The sequence below is a fragment of the Galeopterus variegatus genome, unplaced genomic scaffold (genome assembly GCF_000696425.1).
Source record: "Galeopterus variegatus unplaced genomic scaffold, G_variegatus-3.0.2 Scaffold4798, whole genome shotgun sequence".
Taxonomy (NCBI): domain Eukaryota; kingdom Metazoa; phylum Chordata; class Mammalia; order Dermoptera; family Cynocephalidae; genus Galeopterus; species Galeopterus variegatus.
In genome coordinates this window covers 126809-146794 of record NW_007730909.1, presented here as the reverse complement: position 1 = coordinate 146794, position 19986 = coordinate 126809, and the positions used below count along the sequence as shown (strand labels likewise).

Genomic DNA, 19986 nt, shown 5'->3' with positions numbered 1-19986 from the left:
TTGATTTTCAGTTTTCATTATTCAAAAGATTAATGATTGGGAAAAGATTTGAATATTTTAGAAAGGAAGTTTGTTATAATATAGGTTATGTGATAGCCTTAATTATGGATATAGTCTGTAAGTATTTATTACTATTTTGTTCATTTTTTCCCTTTAAACTATATACAATATCAATGGGAATTAAGTTTATGGATAGTATTTTATAGGCTACTCTTGAACAATTAGAATTAATATCAAAGGAAATAGAAAATCATTTCCTATCTTAATGTAGAATTAGTAGAAGGTTAGATGAATTTTCTACATAAAACATCATGGTGAATTTCAAAGATATTTTTGCATTTTTACTTGAATTTGTCTATATTTCCAGTTGTTTTCACAAACAACAAAGGTAGAGTAGTATTGCAGGTAATCCTTTAAGAAGATCATAGAGGGTATAAATTCAAAGGTATGGTTAGAGTAATCCAGGAGAGGAGGGTCGCTGCTGCTTTGAGCTATTTGGAAAGTCATCAAGGATGTGTAAAGAGGTGCGGTGGAGTGTCACAACTTCATGAAGAGGAGAGAAGCTGAGGAATTCTCCTCTGATGCTCTTAGTCTCCTTAATAAAATAGAAGGTAGACCATTAGTTTAGGGTGACAGAAGCATGAGAGTTGTTGGGAGCTTGAGGAGTGTGGTAGATAGAATATTGCCACCACCATGTATGTACATGACTAATCTCTGGAACCTGGGAATATTACTTTATATGGCAAAAGGAACTTCGCAGATATGGTTAAGTTAAGGATCTACAGCTAGATTATGCTCTGCTCTTCCATGGGTCTGATGTAATCACAGTGGTCATTACAAGAGGGAGTCAGAGGAAAAGGTGATGTTATGATGGAATCAGAGATTGGAGTGATGACCACTAGCCAAAGAATTTAGATGGCCTCTAGAAGCTGAAAAAGGGCAAGGAAGTGGTTCCCCCTCAGAGCCTACAGGAAAAACCAGCCCTGTGAACACTGTGTGACATTAGTCCACTGAGCCCGTTTCAGTTTTCTGAACTCTAAATTTGTGGTACTTTGTTATAGCAGCAATAAGAAACTAATACAAGGACAACATGTGGAATACCCACTGTGCTAAGGTCAACTAGGTGTAAGTAACAGATTATCTGTAGTTCTAAGAGGATAATTTAGGTGTGTTAGCACAGATTTTGTATAGTACAATCAGTTAGCAGAGTCTGTGCTTTTTCCAGAGGTACTCAGAGAAGAATGAATGTTCAAACTAAGGAAAACCCACTGCTAGAATTTCCCATATTGGGTATGGGGAGAATTCTAAGATGGTAAGTAACATTGTTGAAATGGTTAATCATGGGTCTGTGCTGTTTAAGGAGGCAAGTGAATCATAAGGTCCCAGGAAATAGAAATACTAGGTATTAGGGGTCAGTAGACCTGGAAACCCAGTGAAGAGTGAGGAGCAGGTTCTTTTAAGTTTAACAGAGTAGGAGAGGCAGGAAGGAAAAGATGAGGTCAGTGCCAGAGTTACTTGATGTCTTCTAATTATGAGGTTGAAGGTTTGTCTAGGTATTAGGGGTCAGTAGACCTGGAAACCCAGTGAAGAGTGAGGAGCAGGTTCTTTTAACAGAGTAGGAGAGGCAGGAAGGAAAAGATGAGGTCAGTGCCAGAGTTACTTGATGTCTTCTAATTATGAGGTTGAAGGTTTGCCCACATCAGTATGTGACTTAAGGATAAAATGGAAGATGAAAATTTAAGTATCTGTGAGGAGTGTGTCAGATTGCTCTTTAGGATGAATGTTGTAGTTCCCAAAGGTAATAACACAGCAAGGAGCATAGTTGAGAGAAATGCTGTGAGCTCTTTGCCTGGAGCTGCCAAGGAGGATTTATGTGTCCTTGGAGGTCAGAAGATAGGATGAGAACATGGAGGTGATGGACTTCGTGGGTCTGTATTTTCTCCTGTAGATTTTGATGCTTTTAGCTCCAAAAAGCATTTCTTTACAGTATTCTAGATAACACATTTAGAGAAGTTTGAAAATAGCTATATTCTAGAAAAGCACAGCCAGATTGATTTGCCCTGGCACACCTCTGCCTTCAAAATGACATCTTAGAAGGAAACAGGATCCAGTGACTTGGGCTGTTAAGTTTCACGTCCATTCAACATTTTTACCAGCTCTGCTTTTGCAGGAAGGGTATATTTAAAACAAGCTTTCCCCATTTGTGCTCTAGTTTTTGCATCTGCAACTGACAATGTTTAATATCCTGGCATCTTTTTATAGTTAGATCAAAAGCTAAGTATTAGGCCCTTATGTAAAATACAACCAGGGTGTCATCATAAATACTGTAAAGGTTAGGAAGAGTGAGCTTGATAACTAGATTTTCTTCCTTGCCTTCCATCTCAGCTCCTGTTTCTTTTTTGTTTTAATTTGTTTTTATTATACGTAATTGCTTTATTCTTGTTATTTAAAATTATTATTTAATATTCTTCAGTTCCTGTTTGAAACAAATTAATAGGACCATAAACACCTCAATCACTGTGCCCTGTGAACTGATTTTTTGAGTGTGCAGCAGTAATGATTGAGCAGTCCATGACATTAAGTTTAGGGAGGCAAGTATTCAGTGTTTACATTACCTGGTATAGGGGCAATTTTTGCCCTTCACAGGAAGTAGGTGCTGTGGTGTAGTGAGAAATAGAGAACATATTTCCGGGTTGAATAAAGGGAATGAAACTTCTGTACATAAAGTGAACTGCTACCGAATATGTGGGAAGTTTGGAGTAGTGAAAAAAATAATAATGAATTAAGAGACTCTCGGCTTTAGTTCCAGCTTTGTCATTAATTGGCTTAAGTCATTTAACCTCCTCTGGCTAAGACTTTTGTTTCCTTATCTGTAAAATAAATATATTGGATAAGAGCTCTGGTTCTTATCTTTTTAGGAGTCATAGATCCTTTGTAGAATGGTTAAAATTCATGGAACCTCTCATAGAAGTAGGCATTTGTACATCCATACAATACATACTTTAATGTGCAGTTTAAAAAGGAGTTTATGGGTGCTTGAACCTGTCTATGGATCTGGTAAGGATGTGTTGGTTAGGTCATTTTAAATTTTAGAGTCCTTTCAGCTCTATAAGTTTTATACCATTTTAAGACTGAAACTGAGTAGCTGCTTCTGGGGAATGGTAAGGAAGAAAACAGGAGGTGTGGATAGCTTAGTATTAAGTTGATTACAATTTCTTTAAGGACTCTTAAAGTGGGTTAATATAGCCTTAGCTATGAGTCTACCCACTAGTCCTTAGTGGGTGCCAGACACCATTTAAGCACTTTAAGTATATTAATTAATTTAATCCTCATGATATCCTTTTTTGTTGTTTTTAAGCAGGACTTTGGGAAAGCAATAAAATTAAAATTTTTATTGTGTTTCCTTAAAGAAGTAAAAATACTTTCCTGGGTGCAACAGTAAATATCATTTATTATATAACTGTATCACTGTGCTAAATGTTTTAAATACCTGACCTTCAGCTTGCGTATTGTAATCTCAGTTTTGTAGATGAAGAAACTGAAATTTGAAAGATAAGAACTGAGGTTGGAAAAATCAACCTGCCATGATCATACAGTTATTAAATAACTGGAGAAGAGAATTGAATGCAAGTCTTTTTTGATTCCAGGGCCCATGGTCTTCACCACTTTGTTGTACCATCTCAGTGCAGGAGAAGTACATTAATTGACTGTTAGATAGAATTTGTGATAAACCCAGGGTTGAGCAAACATTTACCTTTTTGCTATGATGATAAATTCATTTAGCAAGTATTAACTGAGTGGGTATATGTTATTAAGCATTATTTTAAATAACTGGTTCCTTTTTCTAAGTTTTTCTTTCACTGGGCAATTTTACAATGTGGACATCCAATTGCATAGATAATCTTGGTTTCCCACACCTAATTTAAGAACAGTGACTTTATCTGCAATCCAAGTGTAAGCTATCAAAGCATATTAGAAATTTTTAGTATTCTGTTTGTTTTCTCATTTTAATTCTGAATCTTCTATTAAAATTCTTTTTAAAGAAGTGACTTTCTAAGACTGAAGATTCCCAATTATCATCAGAAGTTATTTAAAATTATTATTATCGGAGTACATAGAAACTCACTAAAAATCTTAGATATAATTACAGTTATTGTATTCATTTGATAGTCTAACAACACCTACACTAACTTGGAAATTTTCTAATTTTTTTGAAAAGTTTTTTGTTGATATATAAAAGTGCACAAGACTTTTGCCCATTTTTAAAGAAAGGTAGGTTATCTGTCTTTTTCTTAGTAACTTGTGGGATTCTTCATATATTCTGGATAAAAGTCCTTTGTCAGATAGATACATGTATTGCATGCTCATGTCTTTTCTGGGCTTGCCTTTTCAGTGGTGTCTGATGAAAAGAAGTTTCTAATTTCAATTAATTTCAGTTTTTCTACCTAAAATTGTTAGATGAAGTGTTGTACAAATAACAGTTTGGTTAAATTCATTAACCATGTTGTTTAAATCTTCCACATCCTTACTGAATTATTTTTGTTGGTTTGCTTGTCCTGTCAGCTATTGAGAAATGCTAAAATCTTCAGGTTGGCTTGTGGATTTGTCTGTTTTCCCCTTTAGTTTATATATTTTGAGATTTTGTTACAAAGTGATTATAAATTTAGGATTATTTTATCTTCCTGTTGAATTGACTATTTTATTTTTATGAAATCTCTTTTTCTCTCCAGTAATACTTCTTGCCTTAAAGTTTGCTTTGTCTGGCCTTACTATATCAACTTTCTTTTGGTCAGTGTTTGCATGGCGGGTTTCTTCCCATCCTTTTCTTTCAACCTTTCTGTATCCTTATATTTAAAGTGTGTTACTTGTACCATACATCAACATGCTTTATAACCACATCTGACAATCTTTGTTTCTAAATTGAAGCATCTATCTAGCTCATTTACAGTTAATGTAATTGATACATTTGAGTTTAAATTTACCATCCTGCTATTTTTTACTTTGTCTTATCTGTTCTTCACTGCTTTTCTCAGCCTTTTTTGCCTTTTTTAGATAAGTATGCTTTATTATTCTGTGCTTCTACCCATTAGCTCATTATTTTCTTTTATTATTATTTTAGTGGTTACTTTAGAGATAACATTGTATACTCACAGGGCATAGACTTTCTGGGGTCTCAGCTGAAAGCCTGAGGTGTTTACCAGGTTAGTTTCCACATAACTGTGCCTTGAATTCTAACTTTTGTATTTTCAGCGCTGCAAGTCTGCCAGTTGCCTTCGTTTAGCTCTTTAGCCTACTGCTTTCTGTTTGGCTTTTTGATGTCTGATCCCTTGCTTAGGTGATGTATCATTAAATATCTCAATGGAAAATTGCTTGCAGAATTTCTGGTTTTCTTTATTTCTGTCCTCTTGGAACCTTGGCCTCAAGTTTCAGCTGTTGGGTAGTCAGCCCCACCTGTAACTTTCTGCCTGGCCTCTTGGAAATATAGCAGATGACCTAAGTGAACGAGTGGAGGCTAATGTGGGGCTGCTCTTGGTTTACTTGCCTTTTGTCCAGAATCTTGACCCTACAAGTCCAGGTTGCCTTTGTAGCTCTTCCATGCTTTTAAACAAACAGTGCAGTTTTTGTTTGTTTGTTTGTTTTGTTTTGTTTTTTAAATTGTGGTATAATACACATAACATAAAGTTTACTGTTGTAACCATTTTTAAAGTGTATGGTTCAGTGGTATTAACTCACATTGTTCTGCAACCATCACCACCATCTGTCTTGAGAACTCTTTATCTTGCAAAGCTGAAACTCTGTACCCATTAAACAATAACTTAACATTTTCCCCTCCCCCATGCGTCTGCCAACCACTATTGTACTTTCTGTCTCTGTGACTTTGACTGCTCTGAGTATCTCATATAAGTGGAATCATACAGTATTTGTCCTTTGGTTGGTTTATTTCATTTAATGTCCTTAAGACTCATCTATGTTATAGTATATGTTAGAATTTCCTTTCTCTTTATGGCTGAATAATATTCTGTTGTATGTGTAAACCACATTTTGTTTATCTGTTCATTCATCAGTGGACACTTGGGTTGTTTCTACTTTTTGGTTATTGTGAAGAATGCTACTGCCAGTGGACATGGGTGTGTACAAAATACCTCTCCAAGATCCTGCTTTCATTTTTTTTAGTATATACCCAGAAGTAGAATTGTTAGATCATATGGTAATTCTATTTTTAATTGTTGAGGAACTGACATATTGTTTTCCACAGTGGCTGCACCATCTTATATTCCCACCAACAATGCACAAGGGTTCCAATTTCTCTACATCTTTACCAATACCTATTGTTTTCTGTTTTGTTGATAGTAACTATCCTGTAGGGTGTGAGGTGGTAGCTTTTTATTTTTATCTGGTTTTATAGTTCTTGCCAGGGGAGTTGTCTTATAAAAGCTTTTCTTTCAACATTAGAAGTGGAAATACATGGAATAGCATTTTGAGGTAGTTATTTTATAGAAACTCAGACACAAATATTAAAGCCACATCTAGTAAATGGCAGAGACAGGATTGAAGCAGAGGCTGTCCGGTTCTTGAATCAGTGCTCTTAACCACTGAATTATATCCCTTCTCAAGATAGGCCTTCTTTCCTAAAATACAGTCTTATAAGTTCATTGCTCCAAGACGTTAAGGGCAAATATGCTTGTGGTTTTAATAGGGACTATTTCCCAATTTTTTTTCCTCCCATTCTTAGATTATTAAATTTTGTAGTAGAGAACAGTGCTTTTTATTTTATCATTTAGTGCAATTAATGAACTTTAGAGAAACATGGCTTAGGGTTTTGATTTGTCTAATATCTTGGTAGACAACTTTAAATGGAAATTATTTTTTAAATAGAATTTTTTACAACTACTTTTTTTTCATTTAAACCTTTCATAGCCCTGAGAGAGAGAGCTTTTGAGTACATTTTAAAATGGTGGAGCCTATGACTCTGAGCTTAAAGTCGTGGTTAAGTCTTCACACTTGATTTTTGACACCATATCCTGTGTTTTTCTACTGAATTTAGCAGTAATATTGTTAAATTCAGAAATGTTAATCTGTTCATACAATTTACTATTTTTTATCTTACCAGTGCCCTTTTAGAAGTGAAATTAGGTACTACTAGCATTGAAAATACTTTGATCTATTTAGACTTTTTCCCCCCTTCATACAATTTACTATTTTTTATCTTACCAGTGCCCTTTTAGAAGTGAAATTAGGTACTACAAGCATTGAAAATACTTTGATCTATTTAGACTTTTTTCCCCTGGTACTACAAGCATTGAAAATACTTTGATCTATTTAGACTTTTTTCCCCTCCACTTTTTCCATATTTCTTTCCTCATTGTGTTAAGCCTTCTTAACCTGTATTTATTCCATGGTTTGAAAGTGAATCCTGCTTTAAAGCACTTTAATTTGTTACTTGTTGATAGAAGATTACCTAGATAGAAGATTAAGCTTGGAAAGGCAGGTTCAAACATGTTCTAACAGACATGTTCTAACAGACTTACTATAGAGTTACTGGCTTTTTAAAAAAAAAAAAATATGAGTTTAACTTTTCAGAGTTTATCTTTAATTTACTAGCAGGATAAATATTTAATATTTGTAAAGATTTTTACCCTTGTTTACATTCTTTTAGTATCCTCTTTTTAAAAACAAAAACACAATTATAGATACTCTTATTGTGAAGACAAGAAACTGAAAGAGGAATTATTTAAGAGTTTGATTAACCAATTTGACAGCATGATCAACAGACTTTCACTACATTTCTAACGGTGATCTTTGCCTAACTAAATAGCTACCACTGGCCATAAGTAGGAGCAGGCAGGGAAGTGTAGATGAATGAGTACTAATACATGACCTACCCTTGGTTCATTAGTGGTATTGTTAAAAGAACTAAACTACTGGACCTAAAAGCCAAAATTTTATAAAGAGCTACCTTAAACTTTGTAATTGAACCAAAGGGCTGTTATATTTATATTTGTGGTACTAAGTTTTCAGAGTTAAATGTGACCCAAAGGTTGGTTTTAGAATTTGCTTCCTAAAGATCTGTCTAATCTTGCAAGCAAACATTGTTCAAAATGAACCACTAGATGTCAGTGATAACTGAAAAAACTTGTAAGTTGTTTCTTTCCTTGGGCCTGCCACTGATTACTTTACTGTGCCCAGAACCCATTTATCCTGGTTTGCTTTTCTATAGTATAATGACTGTTGAAAATATTTACCGAACCTTTTCTTGGAGGTAAATTAAGTAATAAGAGTTATTATTTTTTGAACTGCATTTTCAAATTCATTTTTATTTTATTTTTTATTTTGATTTGTTTTTAATATCATTCCCTGAATAATGAAGCTGTTTAGCTCACTTAAAAAGGCACTCCTTGTTTTTGCATATTTTGAGCTTTCATAGGAACTATATTTTTGCATAGTATGTCTTGACACCTCTAAGCATACTTTTGAATGCTGATTTGAACTTTTGTATATTAGTTAACTATATAGATACCTTGGTGGGCTTTGAGCCATCAGATAAGGGGGAAGGACAAATCTTTGCCAAGGTGGTGGAAGTAGTAATATCTATGCCCTTATAGGGCCAGGCACTTTGTTTGCTGGTGTCTTCTTGTCCCCTGGTAATGCAAAGAGCCCTAAGTCTTGAGTAGGCATTTACAGAAGGAGTTTTACATGGAATTTGCCTGGTTGAGGTTCCCTTTTCGTGTAGCAAAGAAGGACAGATCTTCTCTCTTCAACACAACTCCTAGAGACCTGCCTGTCCTAGTTGATGTTTTTCTTTGTAGTTGTTCATGGCAGGGAAGTTGGTCTTAAAAAGCTATTCTTTGAAGACTAGAAGTAGAAATAAGTGGTATAGCATTGTAAGATGTTGTGTTATAGATGAAGTGCTTATAAGGCTTATAAGTTAGTTTAACTATATGGATGGAGTTAACTGTATTGATGAAGTCAGATGCAGAAGCAGTCTGACTTCTACCCCGCTCTCTGAAAAGAAGGACATGAGATGGTTCCATCATTGGTTCTTCTCTCTCACCCTAGGTCATGTGAAGTTTCTTGCCCATTGCAGGCTTTGCTTGGCCTAGGAATAGCAACCACTGAGAGAGAAGTATAAGTAGAGATTTAAAATGTGTTTTATCTCTGTGGTGATCAAACTCACATCCTTTTATGTAAATATAATGTTTGACTCACATTAGGCTTTCAAACATGTTTTTCAGAACATTTTATATTTAAAATATCTTTATTTTGGTTTTTAAAAAGGCAAATTAGATACAGCTGCCAACTTTCTATCTCTGCTGAGCTCTCTTCCGTAGATAGGTGACTAATGTTGAACTCATACCAACTACACTTTGGTCAAAGCCTGTGATTAAAATATTTTAAAGTTATTAGTCTTTTAATATTTTTTCTGTTTTTCTGGGTGATTTTATTAATCTTGTCCATACTTTGAGATTGCATTCTTTTAGGTAGTTAGAGGTTAACTAGAGCTGGAATTTAAAAAAAAAAAAAAAAAAATCATGGAAACGTATACAAAAATAAAAACCTCGCAGTGATTTTAGTGATTAGAACATTAGAACTACTTCAATATTATATTACATTAAATCAGCTACTTTTTTTTTTAATGGAGAGATTCCTATTAGAATCTGTTATGAATAAAATGCTGTTATATACCTACAGGCTGAATTCCTTCTGATAATGCTAATAAACAATAAACAGAAGATTTAGCAAGCTCAGTCAGCAAATATTTTAATATATATTATGTACAGGTCACAAGTGTACTGTGAATGTGTACATGCATTTCTTTTAACACATTAACACTCGGGTTATGTATGCGTAGCCATTTTAGTTGATGGTGATTAATCATACATATCAAACATGTAATATAAATGACTAATATTGCTAATTTTATATAATCACACTTAGGTTTCTGGGTTTTCCCTTCTCCATATTAGCTCTCTTGTATCTGTAATCAAATTTCAGGGTTAACAGTTCTTAATATTATATGTCATTTAATTATAATCATTATACACACCTTGACAGTCTCAAGTTGAAAGACAAGGGTTTAGCTCTTATACTACATTATCTGTATTTCCCTCGTCCCGTGGATATAAATGTTCTGTGTTCTGCGCACACCCTCCAACTGTGTTCTCATCGTGCCCAGCTTCATTTACTGAAGCATCCTTTCCTCCAGTACACTGCGTACCTGAGGAATTCATCAGCTGTGCCTGATTCCTTTCTGCCTTTTTGACAGAGGGCTTGACATAGGAAACATTATGAAGGCCAAGGTTATAGATTGACCTCCTTCAGTAGTGATAGGATCACTGTGCTTAGGAATGGGAAGAGGAAAACCCAGGCTGGGGGAGACTGATAACAAATAGAAAGGGAAGAAGTAGTAGTGAAATGTATCTTGATACCCTGTATTAGTTAATTTTTGGTCTGAAGATTAAGCTTTATAGGACATCATATTAAAGTTTTAGAGATTATTTTTATCAGCCCTTTGTTTTACTGAGGGCCAGAATGAATAAATGACTTACTCAAGTTGATACTGCCAGTAAACTAACTGTTCACACTGCCAGTTAATCTAACTCCACATTTAGTTCTTACCAATAATATTACAATTTCCATATTTATACTACCCAAATTCAATGTAATCCCTTTCAAAATACCAATGACATTTTCTACAGAAATAGAAAAAATCCTTAATCCTCAGACCTAAAATTATATGGAACCACAAAAAACCCCGAATAGCCAAAGCAGTCCTGAGCAAAAAGAACAAAGTTGGAGATATCACACTACCTGACACCAGAATATACTTCAGACCAAAATAGCATGGTACTGGCATAAAAACAGACACATAGACCAATGGAACAGAACAGAGAACTCGGAAATCCACATATTTACTGCCAACTGATTTTCGACAAAGGCACCAAGAACATACATTGGGGAAAGGACTGTCTCTTCAGTCAGTGGTGCTGAGAAATCTGGATATCTATATGCAGAATGAAACTAGAACCCTGTCTCTCACCATATACAAAAATCAACTCAAAGTAGATTAAAGACTTAAACGTGAGATGAGGAAATGCTTCAGGACATTGGTCTGGGCAAAGATTTTATGGATAAGACCTCAAAAGCACAGGTAACAAAAGCAAAAATAGACAAATGAGATTATATCAAACTAAAAATCTTTTGCATAGGAAGGGAAGCAGTCAACAGAATAAAGAGACAACCTGCAGAATGGGAGAAAATATTTGCAAACTATGCATTCAACAAGGGATTACTATCCAGAATATACAAAGAACTCAACTCGACAGTAAAAAAAAAGGAAAGAAAGAAAGAAAACCCAAGTAATCCTGTTAAAAATGGGCAAATGATTGGAATAAACATTTCTCAAAAGAGGACAATACAAATGGCCTACAAGTATGTGAAGAAATGCTTGATATCACTCATCATCAGGGAAATGCACATTTCCTGATGTCATTTCACCAGTTAGAATGACTATTATCAAAAAGACAAAAAATAATGAATGCTGGTGAGGATGCAGAGAAAGGGGGAAATCTTATGTACTATTGGTGGGAATGTAAATGAGTGTAGCCATTATGAAACAGTGGGTGGAGGGTCCCCCAAAACTACAAATAGAATTATCATATGATCCAGAAATGCTATTACTGGATATAGATCCAAAGAAAAGGAAATCACTATATCAAATAGATATGTGCACTTCCATGTTTATTGCAGCACTGTTACCAATAGCCACAAGATGGAATCACCCTGTGTCCATCAACAGATGAATGGATGATGAAAATGTGACATATAATACACACACACAGTGGAACACTATTCAACCTTAAAAAAACAGAATGAAATCATGTTATTTGTGGCAACATGGTGATCCCAGGGGACATTTTGTTATTGAAATAAGCCAAGCACAGAAAGACATACCACATGTTCTCACTCATATATGGAAGCTAAAAAAGTTGATCTCAGAAGTAGAGAGTAGAATAATGGTTACTAGAGGCTGGGAAGGGTAGGGGGAAGGCAGGGATAGGGATAGGTTTGTAAATGGATACAAAATTATTGATAGGAATAATTCAAGTGTTCTGTAGCATTGTAGGGTGACTATAGGTAATAAGTTATTGTATATTTTTAGATAGCTAGAGGAGAGAATTTTGAATGTTTCCAATGCAAGGAAATGATAAATATGGTGATGGACATGCTAATTGCCTTTATTTTATCATTATACATTTTATACAAGTGTACCTCACACTGTACCCCATAAATATGTACAATTATGTCCATTATAAAAATAATAATAAAAAATATACTGTAACTGATATAACCACTTCAGTAAACAGTTTGGTAATTTTTATATGGCCCAGTAATTTCACTCCTAGGATTCACCCAAGAAAAATGAAAGCATATATTCACAAAAAAATTGTACCCAGATGTTCATAGCCACATTATTCATAATAGACAAAAATAGAAATAACCCCAAGTATCCATCAGCTGATGAATAGATAAGCAAAGTGTTGTGTATCTGTGCAACAGAATACTGTTTTAGCACTAAAAAGAATGAAATACTGATATATGTTACATTGATAAACCTTAGAAACTTTATGCTTAGTGGAAGAAATCAGGCACAAAAGGTTATATATTATTTGAAACATCCAGAAAAGGAAACGTATAGAGACAGAAAAGGAAATGTATAGAGACAATGCTGTGAGGCTACTTCCCAGAAAGCATGGGTACTGGGAATGGGAGTGATACTGACTGCAGATAGGCTTGCGGGGTTTTTTTGGGTAATGGAAATATTCTAGAACTGGATTATGGCAATGGTCGCACAACTATAGAAATCTCCTACAAAGTATTGAACTATATACTCTTAAAATGGGCGAATTTTATGGCATATATATTATACTGCAATAAAGCAAAAATTAAAAATGTTAAATATCACTCTAACACTCTAATTTTCTTTGAAGGTTACATTGTATACATGTTTGGTTCTGTAATTCTTGTACATAATGCCTTTTCACCAAAAACAATATAATATGACCTAATAATTATTTGACATTTCTCATAGTCTAAATTAAGAACGTTTGGTATTTGATTTCTTAAGAAAGGGATTAGTCGTCTTAGCAGACATATGTTAAACTTGCTCATTTTACACACACACACACACACACACCACACACACACACACACACACACACACACACTTTTTTTTCCCCTTTGAAATTTGCTTAATGTCACATAGTTTTGTACAGTTGAAACTTAAAGGACTTGCCAGAATTATCAGTGCTTTCTATCCTAGCCGTAAAACATCCTGACTGATGACAAAGTTCTCTCATGGCTATTAGGCTACTTTCCAGTATAATTTTCTCTAGTCTGCTTTTAGCAATTGAGCTTTGCCCTTACCAAAAGTCAGTTGTATTTGTTTTCAAATCTGCTTATGCCAGTTGTACTTCTTGTTGTTATTACATAATTTAAGATTTTGTAAATTGATAAAGTGGTGTGAAAAACAATTTTCTTTGGTAAACTAGATTGAATGCTTTGGAAAGACTTGATTAAAATTAATGGCTACATATTGGTTCAAATTAAGTGTGGTAATTTAAAACATTGGAGTGGAAATTGTAAAAATCTAGAAGGATTTTCCATTCAGATCACTTCACGAATGTTGCTAGTTCATTCTCCACATTAATGAAAGTGAAACTAGAAATGTTAGTTTATTATATGTGAGTATGTGTAAGAAAGACTGTGTTAAACTTCAATCACAGAACTCACATTCAAAGAAAGTCTTAATATCTGAATGAGCATTTATACGTTTTATATTAAAATGTTTAAGATGCAGGTGTATGCTTAATAGTTTCACTATTTTACAACTGCCTTTAGTTAATCAGCCAGATACTGGTATTGATCACATTGGGTAAGAGAGATTCTCACATATATGGTGTTTTTCTGTACCACAGAAGTTTATATTCAGAACTTTAAAAATCAAATTTATAAAATAGTTTATTTAAGCAATAATAAGAGTGATTATGTTCATAATAAAAAGGATTCTCATTTCTTTTTAAATTACTAGATTTATGCCAATTTGTATTGCACACATCTTGTCTTATGCTGAAATATAAGACAAAAACAGGCTGGCAGTAGGAAAGGGTTGGGCCTGGAGGTCACAATGAAAGCAAAGAAGAGGTTCAGGTAGAATGGGAATCATCAAAAGGAAGGAGGGATGTGGTAAGAGGAAAACTTAGAATTTAAGATCTTGTAGATGGAAGTGTAAAGTCCAGGGACTGACTTATTGGAGAAGTCATCAGTGAGAATTTTGAACTCCCTAAATTTGATGTCACGATTTGAAAAATGTGAATTTGTGCTTAGATTATGTAGAATGTAGAAATACAAGCACTGAAGATGCTAATAAAAGAGTGGCTTTCCTTGTGGCTATTAGGTATGTGCCTTTGTATAAAATGAATGAAAAGAGAAAATTGGAGGAAGAAAACCAGGGCTACTACACACAGAGAATTTTAAGTTTGATACATTGTTAGTATGGTAGAGCTCTGTTCATGTTCACCTTATAGTCTGTTTGGTGTTGCTTGTGATGATTTAAGTTTATATATTATGCAGAGTTTCAAAAAGTTCAAAGATCAGTTTGTAGTGCTTCTTAACTTTTTTTTTTTTTAACTACAAATACCTTTGAGAGTCTGGTGAAAGCTGTGGATTCTTTTTTCAAAGTACTTAGTTGCAGACAAACACAATAATTTCATAAGCTTAGGAGGTTCGTAGATCTACCAGATCTCAAAGGGATCCTTGTTAAGAACAGAAGGGAATTATATTGTTAATTATTTTGTGCATCAAAAACAGTCGTTTCATTTCAGTGTGTTTTAGTGTAAATATGGATTTTCAAATAGTGCACAAAATAGGACTTCTGTAGCTAGTAATTTTATTTGTGCTCTTTAAAGTGACCTATAGTCATGTTGGTAAGAATTTGCAAGTGAGATGATTACCAGTAAGTAATCTGTTTGAAGTGACAGTAATAACTACAGGGGTTTTAATTATATAATATTTAGTGCTGCTCTATTATATGCATTAGAGCCTGTTAATATTTACGAGTAACAATCACCTTAAGTCATGTAAATTTGCAAGTGAGATGATTACCAGTAAGTAATCTGTTTGAAGTGACAGTAATAACTACAGGTGTTTTAATTATATAATATTTAGTGCTGCTCTATTATATGCATTAGAGCCTGTTAATATTTACGAGTAACAATCACCTTAAGTCATGTGGATCTGTATTTCATTCAGCTCTCAAAGAATGTGATCTTCACCTTCAGAATTTAAGAAAGAACTTGGTTTGGCATGGTATAGCTTTAGGGAAAAAGTACTGTACTAGTGTGGTCTACCTACGTTGCTGCTTCCTTTTTTTTCCTCTGCTTTCTGCCTACTCTCCTTTCCCTAGGTATGATACTTGCCTTTTTCTCTTTTTCTTAGGGTAAATGGGCACCGTCAATAGCCCTTATTTGTTTCAGTAACCACTGTAATTATAAAGACTTACTTTTAAATAACTTGGGAGGTACTAGAAAATTCCATGCTGCTTAAGATAGTTTGAAGTGTTTCTCACCTGAAAAATAACTGCTTTTGGAATTTTATTTTCTTTGTTATTGTAGCTCACAATAGTTATTTTTATATTTGCAAGAATTATATCCATGTTTATATGATCTTGTTTTAACTGCAGGACCGTGTATATGTACAACAAAATAATGTGGAGAATGTCTACAATTTGGGATTAATTATTTTTCGAGATCAAGTTGTACGTTATGGGTGTATTAGGGATCATCTACGGCAAACTCTATTGGATATGATTGCAAGAGAGCGGAAAGGAGAAGTTGTAGACAGGTATAACTTATCTGTTTATTCTTGAGGTTTTAATTTTAGTGGTTATATCTTGAGAACTGATTCACTGTCACAGTTTTATTAAAGTAAAGTTTGAATGTCTAGCACATTGTGAAAATCTTCAAAAACCTTATACCCTAGTTAACTAAGTTACCTAGAATTTTTCATGCTGGCACGTGTGTGTAATAACATATTTCTTCTCTTGGTCTTTTTCTTTAAGTTTTTGCCTAGCCTTTGTTCTTAATGTTTTTTAAGAAAAATGTTGAAAATAGTCTAAAATGACTAAGAACTACTGTACTCCTTCAAAGTCATATTCCGCCCCCCCTTTCTTAACAAGATGGGAATGCCATTTTTGTGATGCCGCACTAGAGTGGATTGAAACATGTAAAATTGCTTTCTCTGCTTCTCTGTTTTCAGAGCAGCTGTTGGATGAAGACTTGTAAAATTCTTATTATTTCAGCTTTGAAGGTTGATTAGGATTGCCCAGAATTTACATAGTGCAAAAAATTATTTTGCCTAGGAATAGCTGTATGTTGTTATACCCATGTCCAGCAGTACAACCTAACCTACCCCCTGCCATCCTACCTCCCTCCCTCCGCTCCTTCCTTCCTGCTTTCCCTCCCTGCCTTCCTCCATCCCTTCTTCCCTATTCTCCCTTCCCTCCTCCCTGCTTCCAGAAAAATAGCCTCTTTGTGTTTATAAATACATAGAAATATTTAGACATCTTAAATATTTTCTGTAAAAAAACCTTTATAACAGAGTAAGAACAACTGAGATAAATAGTTGTGCAGTCAAGATATGCTTTCCAATTAAAATTACTCTCAATTCTTATGTTATAAATGAGTTGCTTACTGGAGATTGGTTACTTTGATAAAAGTTAAATGTTTTAAAGGTATTTCTACCTACTTCCTTTGCATTTTTTGCATGTATCTTCAATGTAATTTAATTATCAAGTGATTTAATTTCTTTTGACAGAGGCGCAATACGAAATGCTTGCCAGATGTTAATGATTTTAGGTCTTGAAGGAAGATCAGTCTATGAAGAAGATTTTGAGGCTCCTTTTTTGGAAATGTCTGCAGAATTTTTTCAGGTAATCAGTGAAGATGTAAATAAACGCTCTTTTAGGATGTTCTTAATGTTATTGAATGTAATTACTAATTTGAACATTTTAACCTTTTTGATGGAGGTCCATTGCCGGGGGGAGGGTGAAAAAAATATCCGTCAGTACACCTACCCCACATTCTCACATTGCAGTGAAGGAACTCATTGATAGCAAATAGAGGAGTTTGAACTTACACACATTTTTTTTATTGTATGTTATAAAGCATAAAGTTTAGAAATACCCTTAACATTTTATTATACTTATATGTTACAAGTTATCTAAGTACCATAAATTCACAGGTAGCATGTCACCAATGAATTCTCACTGTACGGACTTTTAGTAATATAAATTACTAGTACCAAAAACATGGATATGCATGACTTAATAGTGCGTATTTACCTTAAAGTTTTGTTGATTAGGAAAGTATAGGCCAATAAGTACTATTGGTACAAATTTGGAGCAATATATACAACCCCAAATCGACTAAATTGCTAAAAGGGAAGCTGAACAACTACTAATTTGTAAAGAAATGATGGTAATAACGCTAACTTGGTACAGACTAATGTAAGACAGTACTTATAAGCTAATGATAATCAGGCATCCTTCCTGAAAACTGCAACTGTCTGAGTGATTTGAAGTAGTTTTGTAGTATTGCCAAAACAGATGTCTTAGTAGAATACTAATTTAACTCCACTAATATGCTTTTTTTAAAAAAGAACTACAAATTTATAATAACTCTTAATAATTTAGTAGGTCATTCATACTATGTATATATAAATGTATATATACATACATTTGGATGTATATATAAATGGAACTTGGTGAATTTTGGTGTCTTCCAATAAAGAGACAAAGAATGGACTTGGTGCTTTTTTGTGTTTTTTTTTTTTTTCCCCAAAATCAGTTTGTGGTCCATCAGGAAGACCCTTGTAGCCTGCACTGGTGAGCCTGGACCATGCTTTATGAATTTATAATGTGGGAAACAGTCTTTATTTTCTAATAATATGTCAGCCTCCAGATACTTTAAACAATATCTTTGATCTTTATTACACTATATATATATATATATACTAATAGTAGATACATTGTTTGTAAATTAAGATTCCAGAATTTGCTACAATGACATATGTGTATGTGTGTGTAATACATATGCATACTATTTTTAATAGTGAATGGATAAATGGTCTCAGCAAGATTTTTATTTAGTTTGTTAATGTCTTTTCTTAGGAACTTGATTATTTTCAAGTATTAAAGCTACTTAAAAAAAAAAAAAAGATGACTGGTAAGGGGATCCTAACCCTTGACTTGGTGGTGTCAGCACCATGCTCCCCCAAGTGAGCCAACCGGCCATCCCTATACAGCGATCCGAACCCATGGCCTTGGTGTTATCAGCACCACACTCTCCCAAGTGAGCCACGGGCTGGCCCTAAAGCTACTTTTTGTTAAGAAAGCGGGAAATTTATTTATTAAATTTTGTTCGTGTCTTCTATTATAGAATTCTTAAGTGTATTCGTTAATGCTGCTATCAAATAGGTTAAAATCAGTTGGGGTAACATTTATAGTTTAGAGAAACTTCTGTAAGGCTGTTGTTAGCAGACATGATTAATAGTTATTTAAATGCTTTGTTTCTCAAACTTTAGTATATATACTATGAGATTGGGAGTGGAGTTGTAGGAAGACTTTAGTAACCAGTAGTATGCCAGCAAAACTTACGATAAACATGATGAATCTTTCTAGTTATAATTTTACATTAAAACAAATCAAAGAATTTCTCACTCTCATTTGAGGTCAGATGGTTCTGTTCTGTACTTTTGACTGTCACTGTCCATGTATTTACTTTTTCTGCTATAGGGAGTACATTGGAAAAGTTTAAAAAACACTGCTTACTGATAATGTGTTAGTTTAGTCGTATGTGAATAAATACTTTAAAGGATATAATTCAGACTATATGAATCCGTGCAATGAGAAATTCTATAAAATGTTAATAGTCCTTAGGTTTTTGGGCTAATTTATGATGAACACTGTAGAAGCCCAGTTAAACACAGAAACACATTTTTATTCTGTGTTAAAAAAATCAACGCTTCTTAATTGCAGATGGAAAGCCAGAAATTTTTAGCAGAAAACAGTGCTTCAGTATATATAAAGAAAGTAGAAGCTAGAATTAATGAAGAAATAGAGCGGGTGATGCACTGCCTTGACAAATCAACTGAAGAGCCCATTGTAAAGGTGGTTGAGAGGGAACTCATTTCTAAGCACATGAAGACTATAGTAGAAATGGAGAATTCTGGGCTTGTACATATGTTGAAAAATGGAAAGACAGAAGGTAAGTGTTATCAGCTGAAAAATAATTAAATCTTTATTTTATCTTATTATCAATAGTTTTTATTCTCCTGCAATTAGATTATGAATGTCAGTTTTCAAGAAGTTGTGGTATATGTTGTTAATTTGTCACTGATGTTACTTTGATGGGATTTAGTGGTAAATCTTTATACTGTCTCATTAATGAAGATTTTAAATATTTTTAATGAATTGAGTAGTTTTCTTCCCTTTCATTTTAAGTCTCCTCACTTTGTGTTTTTCTTAATACAGAAGATGATATTATTCATGAGGCCAATGAGCCTCTCATCCATTCCTGTACATTGTTTTTGTAAACCAGAGGGTTTGGGCTCTGTCTGTTCCCACATATTCTCCTATGGCTTTTAAAATCTGAAGTTTCCATCTTAGATTTTTTTATAGGCTTTCCTTTGGGTTTTAGTTGTGATAAGAGTGCTGAAAATATAGAAATATTTGTGTCTTCCATATTCACATATTTAGATTAGTTAGTAGTTTGGTTTTGGGACCTCTGAAGTTACAGACTGAAAAGGAGAATCGCATAAAAGTAAAACTAAATATTTTATTTTATTTTTTTCCTTTTTGTCTTTTTTTACTGACCGGTAACGGGATCGCAACCCTTGGTGTCGCGCCCGTACCGGGGACCGGCAACGGGA

The 19986-nt window shown here is 34.0% G+C and overlaps 1 protein-coding gene across 1 annotated transcript in view; it reads left to right on the top strand.

Annotated features, from left to right (window-relative positions):
• CUL3 (cullin 3) overlaps nt 1–19986 on the top strand; it is a gene marked incomplete at its 5' end in the record, with an annotated part of 80033 nt that overhangs the window by 25688 nt on the left and 34359 nt on the right. Inside the window, 3 exons of the mRNA XM_008588383.1 lie at nt 15740–15900; nt 16873–16987; nt 19094–19322. Of these exons, the coding sequence (XP_008586605.1) occupies nt 15740–15900; nt 16873–16987; nt 19094–19322 (505 nt within the window). The remainder of the gene's footprint in view (nt 1–15739; nt 15901–16872; nt 16988–19093; nt 19323–19986) is intronic.